The 23,270-nt window shown below is 33.0% G+C and overlaps 1 protein-coding gene across 1 annotated transcript in view; it reads left to right on the plus strand.

Moving 5' to 3' along the window:
* LOC145254520 (BRISC and BRCA1-A complex member 1-like) overlaps positions 1 to 17,971 on the plus strand; it is a 28,950-nt gene extending 10,979 nt beyond the window's left edge. The window contains exons 4-7 of the mRNA XM_080113050.1: positions 5,887 to 5,993; positions 12,595 to 12,709; positions 14,230 to 14,316; positions 17,518 to 17,971. Coding sequence (XP_079969176.1) covers positions 5,887 to 5,993; positions 12,595 to 12,709; positions 14,230 to 14,316; positions 17,518 to 17,694 — 486 coding nt within the window. The 3' untranslated portion in view covers positions 17,695 to 17,971. The remainder of the gene's footprint in view (positions 1 to 5,886; positions 5,994 to 12,594; positions 12,710 to 14,229; positions 14,317 to 17,517) is intronic.
* The last annotated feature ends 5,299 nt before the right edge of the window (positions 17,972 to 23,270 follow it).

Consider the following 23,270-nt stretch of genomic DNA (forward strand, 5'->3'; position numbering starts at 1 on the left):
CTGAACAAGAGGGAATAGAGAGACTCTTTCAAAACCGATAAAAATTGGTATAGATGAATGAACAGCACAGTAAAAGTCACAGAACGCAAATACAAATATTAAAGTTCAAAGCAACTTGATTAGAGAAATAGAAAATGGGAGGGGGGGAGAAAAAGAAAAGAAAGTAAGATAAAAAAAAAAAAAATGAGGATGGGGGCGGGGATCTTACGACAATGTCTAAAAATACTGAGCAGAAAGCTTCAATAAACATAAATAAAAAGGGCAAAATAAAATATCAATTCGCTGTGAGAGAATGAGAGAAAACGAGGAGTCAGACTTAACAATTTGGTCATTTTTTTTTTTTTTTTTTTTTTTTTACACAGTGACCACAACTTATCAAGGCCCGGAAGCCACTCAGGGATAAGGGTTATTGCAAGTACATTACGTTAGTGTGGAGATTTGATGAAGTGTTTACTTAAGGGGGCGGTTCATTAGGAATTTGTTAACATTGGACTTGAAGACATCCAAGTTGTATTCCGGTGGGAAGCAGGCAGACAGAACAGAGTTCCACAGGCGTGCACTTCTAAGAAAGAAGCTTCGTTCATGGAATCCGCGTTTTGATTTAGGCACAGATATAGAATGGGGGAAATTTTTCACAGTGGATTCAGCTAGACGGGTGTTTTTCGTGAAAGATTGGCGAGGGGGGGTCATTTGTTTTATGTTTGCCTTCACGATATCTCCGTTCATTTTGATCATTTTTTTTTCCTTCAGTCCGTGTTTGCAGTTTCAGTGCATTCTCTTCACTTCTTTTTCTTTCTGAGCATACTGTTGCTCCCATCTAGTTTGGCGAATCTCGTCTTTCGAATTTACCAGTCAAACATCGTTTGATGAAAACTGTCCTTCCGACACATGCTGATTTATTATTTTTGCAAGTCATATCTTTCTCTTTGTTATTTTACTAATCTCTTCTCCTCCACTTTTTTTTCCTTTCTGCTGTGAACAAGTTTGCTTGTTTTGTTTTTCATCGTGGTCCACATCGTCATAAAGTTCGAACTTCCATTACTATTGCCATTAGGATTGGAGTTTAACTATGACTGTGTTGCCGAGAAGTGTAAAAAAAAAAATTTTTTTTCTTCCTTTTCCTCCGTATTCTGCTTCTCTCTTTTTTTTTTTTTGTCCATTTAAGCCTTTTCTTCAACTCTCTTATTCTTTCTTTCTCCCTATGCCCTCTCTTTCCCTGTGTGTTCTCTCACCACTGCGATAATTAAAACAAAACAAAAAAGCAAGATATATCTTCCGTTGGCAATGACCTTTAAAATGTGCTTGTTTTCTAAAACACATGATCCAACGCTGCGATTATGTCACACATTACTATCACAACAGCATATTCTTTTCCTTGTTTTGATTCTCAGGTATATATCCATTGATATCTTATATTTTTTTATGTAGAGTGATGCGGTTCTCTGTTGATTGTGTCTAACTGTCGGATATATTCTCAAAATGAAAAGAATATGCTGTTGTCATAGCCCTACACATTACATTCATTGACTCTTATCCTCGAGTGGCTTTCAAGCCTTGATAGTTGGTTACTCCCTTGTAAAAAAAAAAAAAAAAAATTGTAACCTTTCAGGCCAGTAATAATCAAGACAAGGACAATAGTATAATTAACCAAATTTTTATTAGCAAAAGTATGTTAAAGAAGTACACATCATAATTCTGGGGCCATAACTGCCACTAATCGCAATATTTACTTCCTTCCTACCACACAAAATTTTGGAGAATTAAACTAACGTCAATAAAGGAAGAGTATTCTGGCCTATTAAAAATCACCTGTACAGCCCTGTTGGCATTCCCCAATCAGGATGGTTCGGGCACCCTAAAGAGGGGAGGCGAGGTTTGGGAGGGTATATCTTAGGACTACCCAGAACAAATGCTTCATCCAAACAAGTCAATGAAATAGCCCAGTTTCTGCCAAATTGATTGTTAAGATTAGAATCTTGACTTGCATTTGTCCATGATTGTGACCAAGTGGCAAATGAACACCACGAATTGCTGTCATTTATAAGGCTCGTCGGATTTTGATCATCGCTGACTGTAATTAATTCGTCCAGCATTTCAGCTACAAATGAGGAGTATCACATTTTATTAGTACAATTCATTGTTTCCCAGAATTTTCAATCTCAAAGAAAAGCAGAGAAGTTTATATCTATGATAGGAACAATTAAATCTTCTCTACAGAGAACTCGCCCTCTAAGGGATCTAATAATTATAATAGTAATTAAATATTCATATCCACAAACAAGTGCTTGTTTTTGTTTTTGTAAGACTTATATAATAACTAGCAGGTTACCCGGCATTGTCCAAGGCAAAAGTGTAACATAACTTCTATTCTTCCCTCTTTTCCAACTCCTATTTTCCCCTCTTTCTTTTGGGTCCATCTCATTTTTCTCTCTGGATGTGTGCGCGCACACACACACCTAGAATTGGTGTAAGGGAAATAACTCTATGAAAAAATCAGAGTTGCCTACCCTTGAAACTGGAAAACGAACTACATAACATTAAAACACATGTATATCTTAGGTATGGGCAAAAATAAACGAATAAGGATAGGGGGACCTAGTTTTAAAAGCTGATTTATCATAATTTTTTTGTTGGTTTCTGAATACTTTTTGATTGGATTTGAAAGATTAGAGACTAAACTTAATTTCCCAAAGAAAAAAAAATATTTGTACAAGTGAAAAAAAAAAAGTTATGAAAAATGATTTCATGGCGAGCTAACCAATTCAGCTAAATTTTGAAGTTAAATAAATTCATTGTAAAACTCCTTTGAGCGGTAAATATTAGTTTGCTGGGTCTATTTTAAAGATAATAAAATAAAATCCTAAGATATTGAATTAACAAAAAAAAAAACACCTTGTTTGCACAAAAAATAGCTGAATTAGACCCAAAACCGAGTGTTTTTGCCGTTCACAAAACCACAACAAACCATGCTTTTGGAAATATGGAATATACAGAGGCCCAAAATCTGAGACAGTCAAAAAGCTGTCTGAGAATGACATCATGCAATTAAAAGGAAGGAGGGATGCTGGGTTTCTTTCCCCCCTCCCCCTGATGGGCATCCATACATTTCTATTGTAAATGTTTGTATAAATTTTACCATTTTTTAATTTAATTATTTTTCTATGTTCCTGTCTTTAAATTAATTTTTTTTTAATTATTGGCCAATATTATATAAAAATTATGTTACACCGAAAGTTTCATATTCTTGCGAGCAAGGAAATTATTAAAATCTTGCATATAAAAATTATGCGAAATCTGTAATTTAAAAAAAAAGTAGAAATATTTTTGCTCTTATATATATTGTTTTGTGAAAATATTAAATAAACAATGCTTAATTCACTGGTAATATCGGTAGTTCGAGAAATTCATTTTTCTTCGAGTTATATCGAATTCATTAATACAGACTTTAGGGACTTTTTTGATAATGTTCCTGTAAAAATTATTTTATTTTATTTTTATTGTTACAAATTACGATGCTTTAATTACGATGCTTTATTTATACAAAAAAAGTAAAAATAAATTCTTGTGTTTTTTATTTACTACTTAAAAACATAACTTTAGTAAAGGTATTTTTTTGTTTAAACAAAATAATACATTTCCACTAAGATCGAAATAAAAATAATGAGCTCATTATATTCCGCGATCATTATTTGATAAATACTGAAAATTTCATCAAAATTGGTTAATTTCCTGATTTTTGGTGAATTTTTAAGTAAAGGGAGAGGTCAAAATGTTTATACATTTTGAGCGTCGGCATTCATTTTGTCCGTACCTAGTATATCTTGATAACATAAAATGGCCATTTGACCCCCAAAGAATGGATCCTTATTATTTTTTTTATATTTTTTTATTTAAAAAAATTTTTTTTTTTTAGATATACAACCGGGTTTATACTGATTAAAAGAAAATACCAAGTTTGTGGATGTTGTGTATTTTTCCAGATTTAGCTGGGCATAGAAAATAACATCTGTCCTTTATATAATAAACTAGCGAGGGGTACCCGGCGTTGCCTGGATGTTTGGAGGTGTGTGTGGAAACTCCGGGGGGGGGGGTAAAAAAAATGTTTTGGTAGGTAAGTATGTAAGTATGAGGATCGAACCCGAACCGTTGAGGCAAAGTTGTAAATTAAAGTGTGAAAAAAAAAACGTGCGACATTAACCATTGTCCCACCGCGAGATGCTAACGGAAACACGTATGAATTTATTTAATTACTTGGATTTGGCAGGTGCCCGTTTTAATGAGTTAATGAGGTCAAGTTTGACTGCGGGATAGTATTTCATTTACTGCGGAACGCTTTTTTTTCCTCCCCCCCCAAGATGTTATAGGAAAAAGACTAACCCACATGCGGCGAGCGACAAATGTTGAATATTTATCTTCCCGAAATCGAGCAAATTAAATAGACAGGCGAGCTTCATTGTTAACTCTGAGATATTACTATTTATATGTGATATAAAAAGTTTTAAAAAGTGAAGCGACCGACCGCTTCTCTGAAAAAAGCCTTTTGTAGACATACAGAAAAAGCGAACACACATACAAACATACATACATTTTCGTTTTTATATTTATAGATAATGATATGGCTTAATTTAATATTTTATTGCCATTTCACATCATTTCCAATCATCAGAAATGTATTCAATCTTTTATGTCTGTTTTCATTTAAATACAAATTTAAACATTTGGAAATCCAGTGAAAGTAAGTGTTGATTTAAACTATATTTATTATTGTTATAGACTTCTATATGAAAGGATATTGGGCAGTGGTGGGATTCAAATTTTTTAAGAATAGGTTCTAAGTTATGTGAGTCACGCGACACTTGTGGAGTTTGATAGTGGGCTAATTAATACAGGTCTGATTAGGGGTTTACGTAATTTTAACAACCGGTTCGCCAAACTCATAATATTTTAAGCACTGGTTCACACAAACCAGTCGAACCGGCTGAATCCCATCACTGATATCGGGGTTTTATTGGATACTAGTGGGGGTACCCGGCGTTGCCCGAGTGTTTGTTTCCGGGACGGGGGGGGGGGAAGTTTTAAAAAATGTTATGGTAGGTAAGTAGGAAGGATCAAACTCCCGGAGTCATGAGTAAAAGTAGGAAAATAAAGTGTGAAAAAAAAAAAAAAAAACATCTGCAATGTTAACAGTTCGGCCACCAAGAAAAGTCCATTCCAGTTGTTTAGGAAAAAAAAAAAAAAAAAAAACGACTGCGGTAGGTCGGCGCGAACGTGAAAATATAATGTGAATTGTCCAGCACGCTAACCACTACGCCACAGAGCACTGCAGCTTAGTTTAGTGATTTTAAATAACTTCACATGAAAGAACTACGAAGCCAAACCGGTGTTCTCTTCTCAACTGTTCCTTGTGAACGATCCCCAAACGGTGTTAAGTGGTGGCAGGGGGAGGAGGAATTTATTAGAGAGACAATATTTTACCACTTCCATTGATCTTAACCGATTTTGGCCGTGACTTCTCAGCAGAAAAAGTATAGAAATCTAAGATTATCGAGGAATTTGAGAAATAATAAGCCTATAACACACCTCAGATATTGTTCTGCCGTTTGTGCATATTATATTTGCATGAAATATCTTGATTTTTAATCCTATTAATGTCAAAATCAGACGGGAAAAAATGAGTTCATTTTATTTATATAGAGATTATCATCATTGGAAAACCAATTTAAAAAAGACTAATTTTTCTGTTCTAACATCTTTATTTTTTTTGTACATTCATTGTTTTATTATTTGGATTATGCACTTGCATGGTGACATTGCAAACATTACCTTTACCTCAACATGTTATTTGAAATGATTGCTTTTATAAATAAAAACAATTTTTCTTTTTAGTTTCGGGATTTTACCAAGGATCCGCGAGATATTTCTAATCTCCTGGAAGATTTACATGGAACCTGTGAATGTTCAGCCTTTGATGTCGGATCTTTGTTGAAAGTTATGTAAGTTTGACTTTGCAGATGAGTAAATAGTTCTGACAAAAAATAAGACATTTTAAGATTTTGAAACTCGATTAAAAATGTTCATGTAAATATATTAGAATATCAAAAACAAGATGGCTGTCAAACTAAGGGAGATAATTTTATCCTTGACTGTTTAAGCAATTTAATTTCTGTTTTATGCAAAAGGCAGACAGCAAATTACAGAATAGTTAGAACAAAATGATGCTCTATGTTATCCCAGAGTCCAAGTTTGCCAATGACAATTTGTCAAAATAGTCAGATTGGTAAATTGTCAAGAATAAGTTCTCCATATATAAAATGCATCTAGAGATTATTTGCAAGTCGTGTTTTAGCATTTATTTAATATTTTACTCTTGAATATATGACATTTAATGATGTGATATGATTTTAGTATGCATTTTGTTCTAATTGTAACAAAATAACGCTAATTTTTTATTTCTAGGAGAAATTTAATAAACCTTTTGTTATTATTGCATTTTTTCAGTGTCTAAAGATTATTCACAGGTGCTAAAAATAAAGTTTAATAGTTTGTAAAAAAAAAGGAAGAAATTATAATATAAACTACATAAATAAAGGAAATTAATAAATGAAAGTCTTCTCTTTAAGTTTCAAAGGATTTGAAAAAAATCAAGAAATAATCTCAGAATTGAATTTGGTACTTGTACAGTTTAATCAAGACATTAAAAAAATGAAAATATCGAAAAAAGATTATATTATACATATCCGTTTTGGACTGAAGATCTCCGAAAATAAATTTCACTTAATTTGATCGAATAGTTTTTTTTTACAGCGGAAAAACATGTTTTTATGAGAGCGCATTGAAATCAACTATCTTTGAATTTATAGGACACGCCATGGGGAGATAACTCAATTTAAAGCGCCGACACTCCCTCCCCATCTTTAATACTAGCTTTTCTTCCTAAAAATCGAACCTTTTGCTCGGTATCATAACAAATTGTTTTTTAACTGTAAAAAAAAAAAACTACTTGATGAAATTAAGTGAAATTTTTTTTCGGAGAACTTCATTTCATAATGGATATGTACAATATAACCTTTTTTCGATATTTTAATTTTTTTAATGTCTTGATTAAACTGTACAAGTACCTTGAATTCAACCGAGAAAAAAGTCTCCAACTGAATTCAGAACAATAACAAATAGAAATCTGTCCATAAATATCCAAAGACAAATCATTAGTTTATTCATATTTTGCACCACTGAAATTCCTATAGTCTCAAAAGAAAATGTAGAATATTAAAAACAAGTTTGTAAAAAAGCAAATCGAGAAACGTATATTAACTAAAAAAACAAAGAAATTCAAGTTTTGTGAGCTAAGAAGGGAGAGAACTTTGCATAACTATATTTGTTAGCATTGTTTCACAGGGCTCTATGGACAAATTTATCTTTAGTTGACCTTTTGACAACTAAATATTTTCGTTTACTATCCAAGTAGAAAAGTTACTTGCAAAACCCATATGAATTTTTGGAATATGACATCTTTGTTTCATGACAAGTACGTACATCATAAATATTTTTCTGTATTTTTTTTTTTATAAGTGTAATTCTAAATATACAACAAATTTTATGTTGATACTTGAAAATATAAACATTCTAAATTCATCAGGTGTTTTTATAAACAGCCTTAGTAAAAAAAAAAATAAAAGAATATATTGTTCTATTAAATTTTATTGTTTAAATAATTTAACTTTGTTCGTTTTATTAAAAAAAAAAGTTAAAGATATTTTTCACTCGGTAATGAGCTTTGGAAGGTTGTCAGTGAAAGAAATACAATGGCCAAGAGATAAGCATTTCATTATTTCTAGCCGCCATTCTGAAAAATCACTCGCAAATGCGACTGTTTCACTTGCAATGTAGAGCCCAGTTTCAGAACATTCCTTCTCGACTAAAACTGATTTCAGGAAAGTCTTGTTCATAAATGAGCAGGTTCACCCTTGATAGATAGCACTTGGTTGAGCCTATAAGCAACATGATTCAAGACAATTTGCTAAGCAGCAATAATGTAGGGTTAATATCAGCATATAGGCTGGTATTGTTGACAGTGAGCTTGTCGATCCTTTTAAACTGAAAGCTCTAAAAATTACTGTGAGTTTCTTGAGTAAAATATCTTGAGTGGTTGGATGATCAAGTTTTAGCCAAATGTGAATTCTTGATATTTATGCAAGGCAATACACCAAGTCACGCTTCAAAGTTCAACAAAAAATAATTATATGAAAAGAGATTTGTTAGGGATTCGGACATTTACTCGTTACTAAATAAATAGCTGTGACTTAAATCTTACTGAGAATCTATGCAGTACACTTACGAGAGATATTTGTTCCAATGGGAGACAGTTTAGCAGCAAGTATGAACTCTGGCAAGCATTAAAACTTCCTGAAAGTAACTTATCATTGGCTACAATAGCAAATTTAATGCCAGATGTCGATAACAGATGATTATTGAAAAGACGAGCAAATAAATAACGATGAAACAAATGATGCAACACTTTATATTTCTGTTAATTTGCCTTTTTGTTTTTTGTTTAATTTAAATTTTGTTATATTTTTGTTGTATACGAACTTTGTTATTGATATTCTTTCATATTTCTTTCATGATCAACAAAATTTATTGCGCAAAATCTTTTTTTACAAGTAAGATACTAACAGTAAAAATTGTTTATTTTATCAATCACATAAGATTTTTCAAATTACAACAATACCAATATTCTTTCACTTTGCATATTAAATTAAACATCTTATTGAACTTCTGCAGTTTAAAGGCCATGCTATTTTTTAGATAGGATTTTCAACTTTAATTCTATTTTGACAATATATTTTGTTTATTCCACCTCATTTACGTCCCTTAAAACTAGGCATTTTGAGGGTGCTTGATTGTCACATGTTCACGCGATTGAACTGGGTCACTCTTATCTGATGAGTTTGAGGGTACTGGTTTGACAATTTGGCTGCTGTGTTCCGATTGACAGTACAGGAGCCCTAACTCTTTGGTAGCACTTAGAGCCGCTACTTTATCATTAGTTGTATAATATCAGGAGGGTTGTAGTGCCATGTTGCGCATAGAAAGGGATTTGGCACCCATCTTCGATGAGCTTTCCTGAGGCCACAATCTTGTGGATGCAGAATTGGCTGATAGTTTACTCATGTGTTTGGTATCATGCACATCCACTTTGTCAACACGTCTCACCCTAAAACTGAAACTATTAAATAAAATGACAGCTCAAACAAAAAATATGATCAAACCAGATGCACGCTCAAACAAAACTGATTTGTCTCCTCCCTTTAAGCCTCCTTTCACAAATATCTGTTGACAGAACTTACTTAGATGATGTAGAATTATTTCTCCTAGCAAACTCGCTCGAGGAGTGTAGGTTAGCTTCACTTAATGCTAAGGCATTAAGTGAAGCTAACCTACACTCCTCCATCTCTTCTAACCACTTTAACATGCCTGGTTATTTCCATTTTGCCATAAGGACAGACGCATGCATGGTTTTGGAGTCTATATTTGTAACACCTTCCCCTTGACTAGAGAATCCAAACTAAAATCAAATAACCAGTCCTTCATGTGCTTTAGTCTAACCTTGCAATATAGCATTAGGTATATTTTCTCTACTGTTCTCCATCAACTCAGTACTGTACTTTGATAAACCATGTCTCTGACATCATAGATGCAGCACTCTTCCTAGATACTAATACCCAAGTACATGTATTTGGTGACTTTAATATCCACCATAATTGGCTTGGTTTCTCTAGTTCCACAGATGCAGCTGGTAGCATCAAATATAATTTTTCTGTATCTCATTCCCTGACACAGACCCGACTTGTCTCCCAGATCAACAGGATCAGCAAGCTTCACTTCTAGATGTATTTCTGACCACAGTTTCGATGGATTATCCACTCGGAAATGCTGATCACATTTGGAGGACTGATAGACATCACCCTAAACTCTCAGCCCCAAGTTAACAAAATGAAAGAGTACTTGAAAGTTATCAGGGATTACACCAAAGATGCCTCATGGAGTCGTATTTTGTTTTCCTGTCGAATAATGTGCAAATGAGCCTACTGAATGGTTCAAAGCAGAAATTAAAGCACATGTTCCCACGCAAAAGTTCTATAGCAAACTTCACTCTCCCTAATGGTTCACTTTTACTTATGTGACTGCCATTGTGCAAAGGCAGAGTGCATTCTGCAGATTTATCCGACATTACATCCAGTACAAATAGTCAAAAAACTATATAGAAGCTAAATAATTGTAAAAGTGAAATAACCCCAGCCAAAAGAAGACATAAAAATCACCAAACAACACATCGAGTCACAGAAATAAAGAACCCATGATTTCTGGAAAATTTATGACAATCCCTCACTATCCAATAACCATGAAGTTGTTTGCATGGTAACCAAGAAGACTAACTTGCTTGCTTGATGGTTTACCTCCAACTCCACTTTTTACTCAACAAATCATTCCCTCCCAAATTTCCACCTGTGGACAGAAGCCACACTCTGATCTGAAAATCACCTTTCCGTATGTTCGTGAGATCATAAAAAACCTAGACACCTCGAAGGCATGCCTGCTATACTATTAAAAAAATACTCTGCTGAGATGACCCCAGTTCTTTCCAAATTCTTCAACAAATGAATTATTGAATTTTGCTTTCCTGACTGCTGGAAAATTGCTTCTGTGGTATCAGTTTTCAAGAATTTTGCCGAAAGAACTGACCCACTCAATTATCACTCCATTAAACTCCTCCCTCTCTTCACCAAAATCTCTGTCCTTAATCCATCAAGCACCTCATAGATACTAAACTTCTTTCTGACTGACAGTATGGATTTAGGTAAGCCTGTTGTAAACTATAATCTTTGAATATATATACCATGTACTGGATAAGGCAGGGGAGACTAGTGCAGTAACTTTAGATATATCTAAGGCCTTTGACAGAGTCTGACATGATGGTCTTATAATGAAAATTAAATCATATGATATTACTAGATGAATATTTAATATAAATCCTTCTTAGATGAGAGAAAAATCCAGGTTGTCCTCAACGGTCGCATGTCAAAACTATGATATAAATGCGTGTGTGGCACAAAGGTTGATTCTTAGGCCTTTATTATTCCTCATATTCATAAACGACGACTCTGATAAAATTGTCTTTGACGTGGTTAGATTTGCTGATGACACCACCCTATAACAGACATGAGAGGAAAACAAATGAACACATATCCAGGGCAATGGCTGAAACTTTAGAGGAAGATCTCCAGTTAGTAATGGAATGGGGACATTAATGGATGGTAGCATTCAATGCTGCCAAGACTAAGTGCCTTTCCTTTAATGATTACAAGAAACTTCTCAACCATTGATTATTAATAATTGCTAATAATACACTATATGAAAGTTCTTTGTTCAAACTCCTCGGTTTAGCATTCAGAGGCAACTTGAATTATAACGAGTATATTGAGGATATTGCTAAGGCTACTGCGAAAAAGGTGTGCTCCCTCTACTGTGCTAATTTACTCCTGAGAGTATCCTGTACCTCTAAAAAGCTTTCATTCGCCCACGCATGGAGTATTGTTGCCACATCTGGACTGATGCATCTGCTACTAGACAGGGTTCAAAAAAGGAGTCACCATCCTAATAGGGCCTACATTGTCAACCAAACTCCAGCCTCTGTCCCATCACAGAAATGTTGCATCCCTGTACCTAAGTATTTTAATGGAACGTATTCTGATGAACCCAAAGCATGTGTACCTCCTCGACGTAAATACCCCAACTAATCTGACAAGCAACAAAATCCCACCCCTACACTGTAGAAATCCTTAGATGCTGGAAAGCCTATCTAAATAGTTTCTTCCTTCAAACTGCTAGACTTTGGAATTCCCTCCCAGGTCCCTGCTTCCCTGACTGTACTGATATGCAGAAGTTCAAGTGTAATGTGACACCTCACTACTCAACTCCCTACATGGTATCCCTATAAATTTGGTCCCAAATAATAGCCCCTTACATCCAAGTGGCATTGCTTTGTTTGAAGTGAAATAATAATTAAAAAAATAAAACTTCCTCTTTCCACATTAAAAATGGGTTTCTAAATAATAACATTATGTCAGCACAGTTCATAAACTGCAGAAGCATTCGTGTTATATAAAATAGGAGGGGGGAGTATATTCTATTCTTATGATCTATGCTAGTTTATTCAAAAAGAATAAGATTCTACCTTTTTTGTGGTTATATGTAAGCAGTCCGAGATACTTTGCAGCAAAAATAGGATCAATTTCACATATAAATTTAATGCAAAATGATCACCTGCTTCCTGACCCAGATATCATTTTGAAGCATTATTTGTTTAATTTCTTAGAATTCAATTGTATATCTTTGTAGGAAGGTGGAGGGGGGGGTACTACTAATTTTTTATCAATGTTTACACTGGGTATTTGTGGGTAGGAGGCGTCTGTTGAAAAATATTCGTTAAAACGTGTGATGAAAAAAATGCTTTTTTGTTTGAATATTTGCCATTGCCCCCTCATCTGCAGGCATTTGTGAATAAAGATTTTTCTTCTGTTTTTTTTTCTTCAGCTTAAGACAAGTCGATTTACCGTTGATGGAAGATATTGCTTTACCTCCTCCCTACATTGTCAGAGTCATTCTAATCATTGGCCGCTCGCAAAACAAATTAATTTTAGACCACGAGGTAAGAAGTCATGCAGTGTTACATTTTTAATAACAAATGTTGCTTCTGTAATGTTTAAAATTAAATCTATACGATTAATGACGAAACTTCTATAATAAATAGATGCAAATTTTTATGTCAATATAAACGGGAAGTTTTTTTGCATGGCATCGTTTTTGGGGTAAGGTATTATTCTTCTCATCAGTTTTGCCTCTTGAAGTTCAGCATGTCGTTTTGAGTTTCTTCTTTCCATTGTGTTTGACCAGCAACAGTTCTCTACTTACCTCTTCACGAATGCAAAGTCAGATACAAGGCCAGTTTTTAATGCGTGTAACATCCAGCTCTCAAAAAAAAAAAAAATCTCGGGTATTAAGGAGTGCGGTAAACCAAGGAAAACCTGGTTCAAGTGCTGAAGAAGCAGCTGTATGCAATTTGACTGATGTCCAACCTTTTGGATCAGGTTACATGAAGATCAGGTGTAAGACAATGCTTAGTGTTGCCCACCATGGATTTCCAGATAGCAGCAACACCTTGAATAACCTAATTATGATGATGATGATGATTAAGGCAGGAAGTTTCAGCCTGTTGATGGTTTGAATTTCATAAGTTGTCTTTGCGATCACAGATCCTCATCTAGAATTTACCATCATTGCTTCCCCATGAAATTACACTTCTTAATGCATTCCTTGTTTTCCCTTTTCTTGTTTTGTTTTTGAAAACATATCCCGGTTGTTATAAAGAGATAAATACATATTTATTTATTAAACTAGAAGATGTACCCAACGTTGTCCGGTATTAAACATAACATTAAATCCCTTTAACAAAATGAAGTAAAAAAAAAAAAAATCTGAGATATGTGAATGTGAGTATTATGTTTTTTTCTAAACAGTTCATTTCTTGTAAGTAAAAAAAAAAAAAAAAAAAAAAAGAAATACTCGAGCTGAGATGGAAACCAAAAGCTAAAGACAGTGAGTCAAGTACAATAACCATTAGGCCAGCTTGATACGATCTTTAAAAAGTGTTTTCAAACCTACTTATTCTTAACATAATCTGAATGATTCATGCATGCACAGTCATGAAACAGTTGACAAACAGATAAAAATCCAATGACCCCCACCTTCCCTAGTACCAATCTTTTAATTTTGATCACTTAGCAACCCTTTTTTCTGGATGAAAACCAATTAAAAAGTTTTGTTAGTCTGAATACCCTACATACCAAATTTCAAGTCTGTAGATCAAAAATTTGTTGAGTATATAAGTTGAGAAGTGTCCTCATAGACACACACATTCTCATTTTTCTAGATTAGCAAAGAAAGATACGGAACATATTCTGAATTGTTCTGCTGATAAACATATTTCCTCTTTTTTTTTGTCATACTTCTTTTTCTTCCCCCCCCCCCCCACTTCCCAATGCTTGGGGGAATGCTGAGAGCATCACACTTTTGAAAAAATTCTGTTAATGATTCAAAACTGATATTTGCTTCTTTAAACTTACAAATTTGTTTTCTTTTTCTTTTATTTTTTATGCATTTTTTTTCCAGGTTCACAAATTACTTCTTTTGTCTCCTTATTTATTTATTGATGTCTTCTATGTTCATGAACCACCATCAGAGCAGAATTGTTGCGAGGTAAGTTTTTCATTCAAGTATGGCTTCCCTCAGTTTAAGTAGAAAATAGTCAGCAAATTTCTGAATCATTTTTCAAGGATTTCTGTGAATAAAATAATTCTTTATAGAAACTTTTTTTATCATTAGAACCCAGTATCCAATTAGGCTAGTTGCTGAAAGGATCAGATTTAGCATGACACTATATCTAACATCATTTAATGCCATCCCTTTTTAAACATATTTTTTCTATAAAAAAATACTTATTTTGGAATCAAGATTATTTTATAATGCAGGGTGTTTGTTTTTTTTTTTTTGTTTTTTTTTTTAATTTGACAACTCTACCTTCTTTAATTGCAGATTTGACAACTATCAGTTATTTTGCGTTCAGCTAGGTTTGGCAGTTCATGCTAAAGAGGCTGTCACCTGAGCAGTATTTGCAAATGATACAATCAATTTATTGAGAGAAACATTTGATGAGCGAATAATTTCACAAAATGGACCTGTCAACTGATCACCCTGTCCATGCGATTTAACCCCATTAGATTATTTTATTTGGGATATGTAAAATCCCATTTCTACACTGATAAATCAGACACAATAGACAACTTGGAAAACAACACTTGATGCATTATTGATGAAATACAGCCTAATTTCATGTGTAGAGTTTGTGAAAATTTGACCTCTAGACTATGCCATATACATGCAAGCCATCGGTCCATATACCCAAAATTGTATATAAATTATAAATACTAAAAATTAATCTGTTAATTTTATTATTAATTAACTGCATATTTGTATGATAAAAATATTTTTCTGTGATTTATTTTAAATTCAAAGTTTGTTGCCCCTAAAAAAAAAAAAAAAAAAAAAAAAAAAAAAAGCCATATACAGTTCTTTACATTTGGAATAACGTGACAGTGGAATAAATTCAGATAGTGTCATTGTAAATCCGTTCCCTTCAGATGCTAGAATAATTGGGATGATTAATCCATACTTGATCCAATTATTTTTCTTAGTTTTTTTTTTTTTTATTTGGAGAAATTGTGTTGCAGACTACAGTTGGTATCATTTTTAACTGCACTCCACACATAATAACCCATGAGGTTGCAAGCAGGCCAGTTGGGAGGAAGAGGAGGACAGCTGTTGGGACTAAGGAAATCGTGGGTGTTTTTATACGGTCACTTCTGCTTTTTTTCCGGAAATGTGACACAGAACTGAGTCTCGCTGCCACACGTATGACCTTCTTGCAACTGTGATACTATTGTCATTAAGTACTAAGAAGTCAGAAAAAAGAGACAAAAGAAAAGGAATTACGTTTAGCGAGTAACAAAATGATTTATCAATAGACAATGGATAGGAATTTGTTCTTAACATAGACAGAAGAGAAGTAAAGGTAGATTCAAATTGAGGTGTAGTGAATGACTGTAGCAGAAATATCGAACAATGGATCCGAGATATTTTTAGATTTGGGAAATGGCTATGAGTCAGTGACAGTAGAAACGATTGATGAATGACAAAGTTGGACTTAATGGCAGTGTCCGATTGGGAATATTTTACAACAATAGTGACTTTTTACGACAGTACATTTAATGACAGTCGGAGTTGAGTTGGATGCTTGAACAGTTGGAGTTTGCACACAGTTGAAGACGGATCATGGCTTGTGCCAGGTTGGCAGAGATTTGGGAGACCGAGATGAACTGAGCAATTAACAGACGAACTCAGCCTCAACAAGACGTAGATGTGGGTCTTAGCATGTTGATGGAGCCACACATCCATAGTCCAAAATGCAGAATGTTGGAGTTTGTGTTTTATTTTTCCACCTGTGAACCCATGCGTTCCCTCGATAGCCATCAGTGTGAGAAAATGACAATACAGTCATAAGAAGAATAGAAGATGGAGAACAAAGTGACTTCTCAAAGGGGTCACGTGGTGTTACACAGTCTCCCTCTTCACCCAGCACTTGACCACAATGGACAGCAATTCAGTATAGCTATCAGAATTAAATCTGAAGTCCTTTCTGAAGATGTAGACATCACTGGAAACATAACCAAAGAGCATTATAGTTTGAGATAACTTAGTCTTCATGAGGATTGTAAGCTAGCCACTGGGTTTTTGTGCATTGTACAACTGATGTTGAGAAGAATCAGGTCATCTTCTGCTCAACTAGGTGTTTGACCTTGTTTTGGGTTTTCTGATTTAGCATTGTACCATATCTTAGGCCTTATTGATGAGTAGTTTGCCATTGTAACACCTGTATGAGGAGCGAAAATCTTTGGTCAGCATTTTTTTTTAGTACCACTCCAACGTCCATCTTTTTTACCAAACTTTACTGCAACTTATATTCTAAGTGAATTTCATTGAATGAAAACAGAATGTCTATTATCAGGATCATCAGGACTGGATCCTTGCCCGGATCAATGTGACGCTTCCTCTCCAGAGTTTTCTGTCTTCCATCAGTTGCCTCAGATCTTCAGGTTCACAGTTAGCGTCGTGTGCTATTTACTGGATGTACGTGGATCTAGGTCATCCTTTGCTTGCACGTCCATGTCATGGAGTTCATAGCAATACATCTCTCACCAATTCATGCTTGCTCCTCAGTGACCGACAAATCATAGGCGTCTTTCCCTGATGGTATTAGATATGGCAGGTAGGTTTCCATAAAATTGCTGCTTCATAGGATGATTTTGCCAACATATATTTACGACATATGTCTGCTATGATCCACCACAATTCCTCAACTCGCATTTCAATGCCTTCTAGAAGCCTTAATTTTTGAATCAGCACAAATCATTATGATGCAAGTTATTCTTTTCTAGTATTCTGGTGCTTTCCAGTCTTCCAGCTCTCAAGTCCACCAGTAGCCTTCACTGTATCTTTGAGAAAACGTCTGAACACCAGTTTAATCCTGGCAATCAGCTTGTCTTATCGTGTTGCAGACGGTACAGAAACAGCAATCTGTTGCACTTGACAATTATTAAATATTTTTAATAGTTCAGAAATAAAAGAATATAAAAAAAATATCAAATTCATTTCAAACATGCTGCATAAATTGATTTTACCTTTGTTGTTACCTTTGAAGATTTTGTTTTTTACCTTTGAAGATTTTGTTTTTTACCTTTGAAGATTTATTCGATGATCAAACAAGTTTTTCTGATCGTCTGAAAATCATTGTTTATGAATATTTATATGGTCACCAAATTTATTTCTTATTTTGTTTTTCAGCAAATATTTGATCAGTTGTGTTCCCTGGATGTGAAAGGCCAGTCTTATATATTCGAAGTGTCTAAAAATCTGACCAAACTTTACGACAACATGGCTCAACTTCTTGCCCATCCTTTGCAGCGGCCATTGCAAAAAGATACATCCAATCGAATTAGAGCTAACATGGAAGAAGGTTGATGCATCAGCTGGAACCACTTTTAAAAAAAATAAATAAAAAAAACATGGCTGAATATTTAGCATGGAATGTTCCTTTTTTAATTGATTTTTTACTTTATGTAATCAGGTGGAGTATGGGGGGTATGGCTGGTCTAATGCAGGCAGAACCAGACTACCAAATTGATGAATATGAGTTCCAATCCTGTCGGATCAGTTATATGCACTTACATTGTAACACCCTCCACAGCTATCTATTAATTAAATAACAACTTGTGTTTAATAAATCGTTTCTAATAAGTATTTGCTTAAAGCATGTTGTTGCATAGAAAATATTGTTAAAAACCTTGACTGTTGGTATGCGATAAAACAAAAGTAAACAAAAATCATTAACATTTTAGAATCTTTGATCTCAACTATCAACCTGCTGCAATCACCCCAGGAATGATGGTATGACTACAGAACAGGTACTACACTCTCCTCTCCCATTGAATTCTACACGATTGTATATTAATCTGAAATAGTATAATAAACTGAATTAAGCATTAAAAGATTGTACAATTCATAAAAGTAGTAGTATAGTGTTGTCTTCAGACAGATACCAAATTACTATTAGTAATAGATTATTACTATTATTGATACGCAGGAGAATAATTGTTACTTAGAAAAAGAAATTTAAAAAAAAAAAAGATTGGTTGAGGAAATATGTGATTTTTTTTTCTGTTGGTTTATTTCCCCATCTGTTGAATCCTTAAATTACGATAACCTATCTTTTATAGTATACTCTGATTTTATGCCACAACCTCAGCCATGGTTAAAATAACTTATTTAATTAATCATATACAACTAGCGGGACCTGTGGAAATTCCACAGCGCTAGTAGAAATAATTGTCGATTTTTTTTTTTTTTCAAAAATAATTATTCCTAATTAAAGATATTTTTATAAAATTAAAAGACATTTAACTTACTCTAAGTCTATTATTTTTTTTAAATAAACCCTGACACACGTGTGTACGTTAAAAGTTATTAAATATTTCATAATCATTTTTACACTACAGTTTTAAGAACAAATTTTCTATGAGAAATGATGTCAAGGAGGCCATTAATACAGGATAATAAAGTTTCACTAAGAAAAACTTAAAAGAATAAAAAACGTTTTCTTCAAAACATGAACCAGAAGGGACTTTTTTTTTTTTTTTTTTTCATTGCATCTTCGGTGATCGGGAGATCCTATTTATTAAAAAGGAGTATAGAAGGTGATAACACACTACGCACATCAAATTAGCATATCTATATACTAATTTAATGTTTGTAGTATGTTGTTACCTTTTATCCTTCTTTTTAATAAATAAGATCTCTCAATCGAATAATTTATAATCTGGAAACCGTGACACTCGTTCGTACATTAAGGTACAACAGTATTAATATATAGATGCATCATTTATAATTATTGTGATTTTTCAAAAATAATTCCTTTGAGTAAGGAGGTGTTGTTTGTAAACAAAAGGAGGGGGGGGGGCTCATATTTTCAAAATAAATGACAAGATCATAAATCACATGATTTGAAATTCAAATTTTTTCAACCAGGTCACATTCCAATTCGCACTTGAACAATATGCACAAGTTAAAAAAAAAAAAAAATATTCATCTCTTGTGGGTGGATGAAGTGTTACTTTAGCAACAATAGAAACTTCTGGAATGATGAGTTCCCATTCAATTATTTTCATTCTCAAGTTTGGTGAAATGGCTAATTGCTTGAGTGAGAAATATTTTATCTCACTAGCAGAAGTTAATGGAAATACTTTTATTATTTCAATATACAGAAGGAAAGGATTGTTAATCTCTAACTATAATTGCTTATTAATGATTTTGAATTTTTTTACTCTTAACATTCTGGAAAAAAAAATATTCAATGCATTATATTTTGGAATTTTGGAGAAAAGTATTGATTATTCGGACTACTGTTCTCATTTTCAGTGTTATTTTCAAAAAATTGATTTTGGTTGACCATCTTCAGGTGTATCTTGTTGAACTCTGGAATCTACATATATACAGTGATGATCATATTTATTGGCACGGTAAAATAAAAGTTAAATTTTGTCTAATAAATTCTAAAAAAGGGATTAAATTAAAGAAAATAACAAAGTATATTATGTATTTTTAACTGGCCTTTCCGATGCAGCAATTGAATTTTAGAAAAAATAAATAACAAAGGAACAACAAACATAATTGCAAAAAACCTTTGTTCAAAATTATTGGCACGGCTTTGTTTTTCTTTTAGTATCAGTATAATATCAATCAATTTCCGGTTTACGTGCTTTCTGAACTTTTTTATAGCCATATTATGCTTGTTTAACGCTAATTCAGTGAATAATTTTTTTCAGATAATTTTTAGATAGCGATTTATTTAAACTATTATAAGTGACTAAATTATAATTTTCAATCGCCATGGTTAAAACTAAGGAACACAGCGAAGACGTCAGGAAGCTTGTTGTAGCATGCCATACCAATGGGGAGGGCTATGATAAGATTTCAAAGAAGCTAAACCTTCCCAAATCCACTGTTAGAGCCATAATAAACAAGTTCAAATCGCAAGGCCACGTTATGAGTTTAGAGGGTAGAGGGAGAAAAAGGATTCTTTCCCCAAGAGATGAACGGAAAATTGTTCGACAAGTAAAACAAAACCCAAGGATCTCTGTTGGGGAGATTGTTGATGAACAGAGCACCTCTGGAGTGAATGTATCTCGACATACAGTTGGTAGAGTTTTGAAGAGAGCTGGTTTAAAAGCATGTCGTCCGAGAAAGACTCCCTTATTGAAGCCTATGCACCTGAAAGCAAGGCTAGCCTTTGCAAAACGTCATATTGATAAAGATGTTGCATTCTGGAAACGTGTTCTATGGACTGACGAAACGAAAATAGAGTTATTTGGCCATAATAAAGTGTCTTATATTTACAGAAAATCTGGCGAAGCTTTCCTGCCTAAGAACACCATACCCACAGTGAAGCACGGTGGAGGCAGTTTGATGTTTTGGGGATCCTTTGCTGCCTCTGGACCAGGGCGACTTGTTAAGGTCACAGGTAGCATAAAAAAGGAAGATTATGTTAAAATATTGGATGAAAACCTGAAAGACTCTGCTAAAGAGCTCTCACTTGGTCGTCGTTGGTGGTTCATGCAAGATAATGACCCAAAGCATTCGGCTAAACTGACTAAGAAATGGCTTGAGGACAACCATATTAATGTTTTGGAGTGGCCATCACAAAGCCCAGACCTTAATCCAATTGAAAATTTATGGAGAACATTAAAATTGAGGGTAATGCAAAGGAAGCCTAAGAATCTTATTCAATTGGAGGATTATTGTCAGGAAGAGTGGGCTAAAATTACTACTGAAGAGTGCAACAACTTGGTTGTAAACTATGAAAAGCGACTGAGGAAGGTAATCAAGGCCAAAGGCTATACAATTGATTATTAAATAAATCGTGCCAATAATTTTGAACAAGGGTTTTTTGCAATTATGTTTGTTGTTCCTTTGTTATTTATTTTTTCTAAAATCCGATTGCTGCATCGGAAAGACCAGTTAAAAATACATAATATACTTTGTTATTTTCTTTAATTTAATCCCTTTTTTAGAATTTATTAGACAAAATTTAACTTTTATTTTACCGTGCCAATAAATATGATCATCACTGTATATATATATATAAGTAATAATATATAGCAATAAGTAGTTAAGACTGTACATCTAAAAACAAAGATAGATTTAAAGCTCCTAAAATTCATACTAGAATTGTCTTTGGTATAATGGATAAAGTACTTAGTAAAATTCAGTTCTATGTTACACTCCACTGGAGGTTGAAGGTTCAATCCTCGGTGCAGACAACACTCAAAATACTATTGCGAATTAGGACTTTTACCCAGTCATGGCAGACAAAATTTGAGCATGCTCCTCTGTGGATTAAATAAAGGATTCTGTTTGATATTTTGTGCAGATTCCGAAGCTTGACAAAAAGGTACCAAAGTTCGATAAGATTTACAGAGCTTACGTCGACCGAAACGTGAAATAATATTCAATATAAGGATAGTAGTCTGAAGAATACAAATAATCAATGCATTTTCTTCAAAGTTTTGTTTAACTCGGTTAAGTATCTGCAATTTTATCATAATTCTTATTTCCTTAACATTTTAATATTATTTTCATTAGGTTGCTGACAACTAAAAATCTATCACAAAAAGGTTATCTTGATTTGAAGATAATCTTTTTGTTTTTCAGGATGATGTTAGACAAGGAATGAATTTCACAGATTTTCAATTTGGAATTTATTTAAGCAGTGGAAAATTTATTTAAGCAATGGAAAATAAATTTATTTAAGCAGTGCAAAATAAAAAAATTTAAAAAATGCAAAAACAGTTCAAAAAATTTATTCACGAAGTTATTTACACAAAAGTGTACATGATATTTAAAAGAAGGTTTTCTGAAATGAAAATCAAACTAAGAATAAAGAAATATTTGATAAAACTAAATATTTGTTATAAACTTGCAAAACTTGATTTTGTTGGTAAAATTTCATTGAAAGATTGAATGTAATGCTTATTAATTATTTTTGAACCAATATCTTTTCGTTTTATCTATCTGTAATTAAAATGAACCTTTATTTATATTTTCTGTTTTAATCTAGTTTGAATTAATGAACCAGTTAATGAGCAAAATTGTTGTTATTGCTTGGATGAAGTCATTTCCTTTTTCTTTTGTAGAACAGTTATTTTTTTAAAATGTCATAACTGAATTAGCTAAATACATTTAATTTTTTGCTTTTTTTTTTTTTTTTTAAGTAAAAAAGAAACAAAAAAAAAAGATACTTAAACTCGGGGCCAAAGCTTGAGATATGGAACGGAAACATCTTAGATTATGTTCTGATTTTAATGGTTTTGTGAAATTAAGTTGTTTTTTTCTTTTTTTGTTCTTGTATTTCAATTTTTGATATACAAATGTCATTTTTCATTCATTCAAAAAAAAAAAAAAAGAAAAAGAAAAGTTATTTACTTTAGAAAAAAAAGGCTGTAAACTTTGGACGGTAGCATTTCTGAGACAAGGAGGAAGAGAGAGGGGTAGAAATTATTTAGCTTAAAGCAGAACTGTATGCTTACACTTTACAGCACTAAACATTTTCATAGTCAGCAAATTTCAATAGATAACTTGTTTTAAGATTTATTATTATTTAGTTTATTTTCACGCAATTGAAATTTTTTGTATATGAATTCAAGTTCAGAAAATCCTAATGGTCAGTTATTAAATTGTGATTCTATTTTGAATTTTTTTATTGAATGAAAATATTGTTTCTGGTTTGATTTTATTACAAGTAAATAATCTTAACAAATATTTAATTCCCTCAATATGTTATAAAGTAAATTTAATTTTAAAATTAAAAAGAATCTATTGATATAAAAAATTGTATTTGTCTTCAAATTAAAGGTTACAAATAAAAAGGATGTAAAGTTTTTCATTTTATTCCCAAATGATTTGAAATAGTATTAACTTTAGAGAAAAAAAAATCTAATTTTCTCAAAACAAATTAAAAATTCTTTGCCATTAAGCCTTAATTT

The sequence above is a fragment of the Euprymna scolopes genome, chromosome 3 (assembly GCF_053919585.1).
Source record: "Euprymna scolopes isolate OS-2025 chromosome 3, ASM5391958v1, whole genome shotgun sequence".
In the NCBI taxonomy this organism is placed as follows: Eukaryota; Metazoa; Mollusca; class Cephalopoda; order Sepiida; family Sepiolidae; genus Euprymna; species Euprymna scolopes.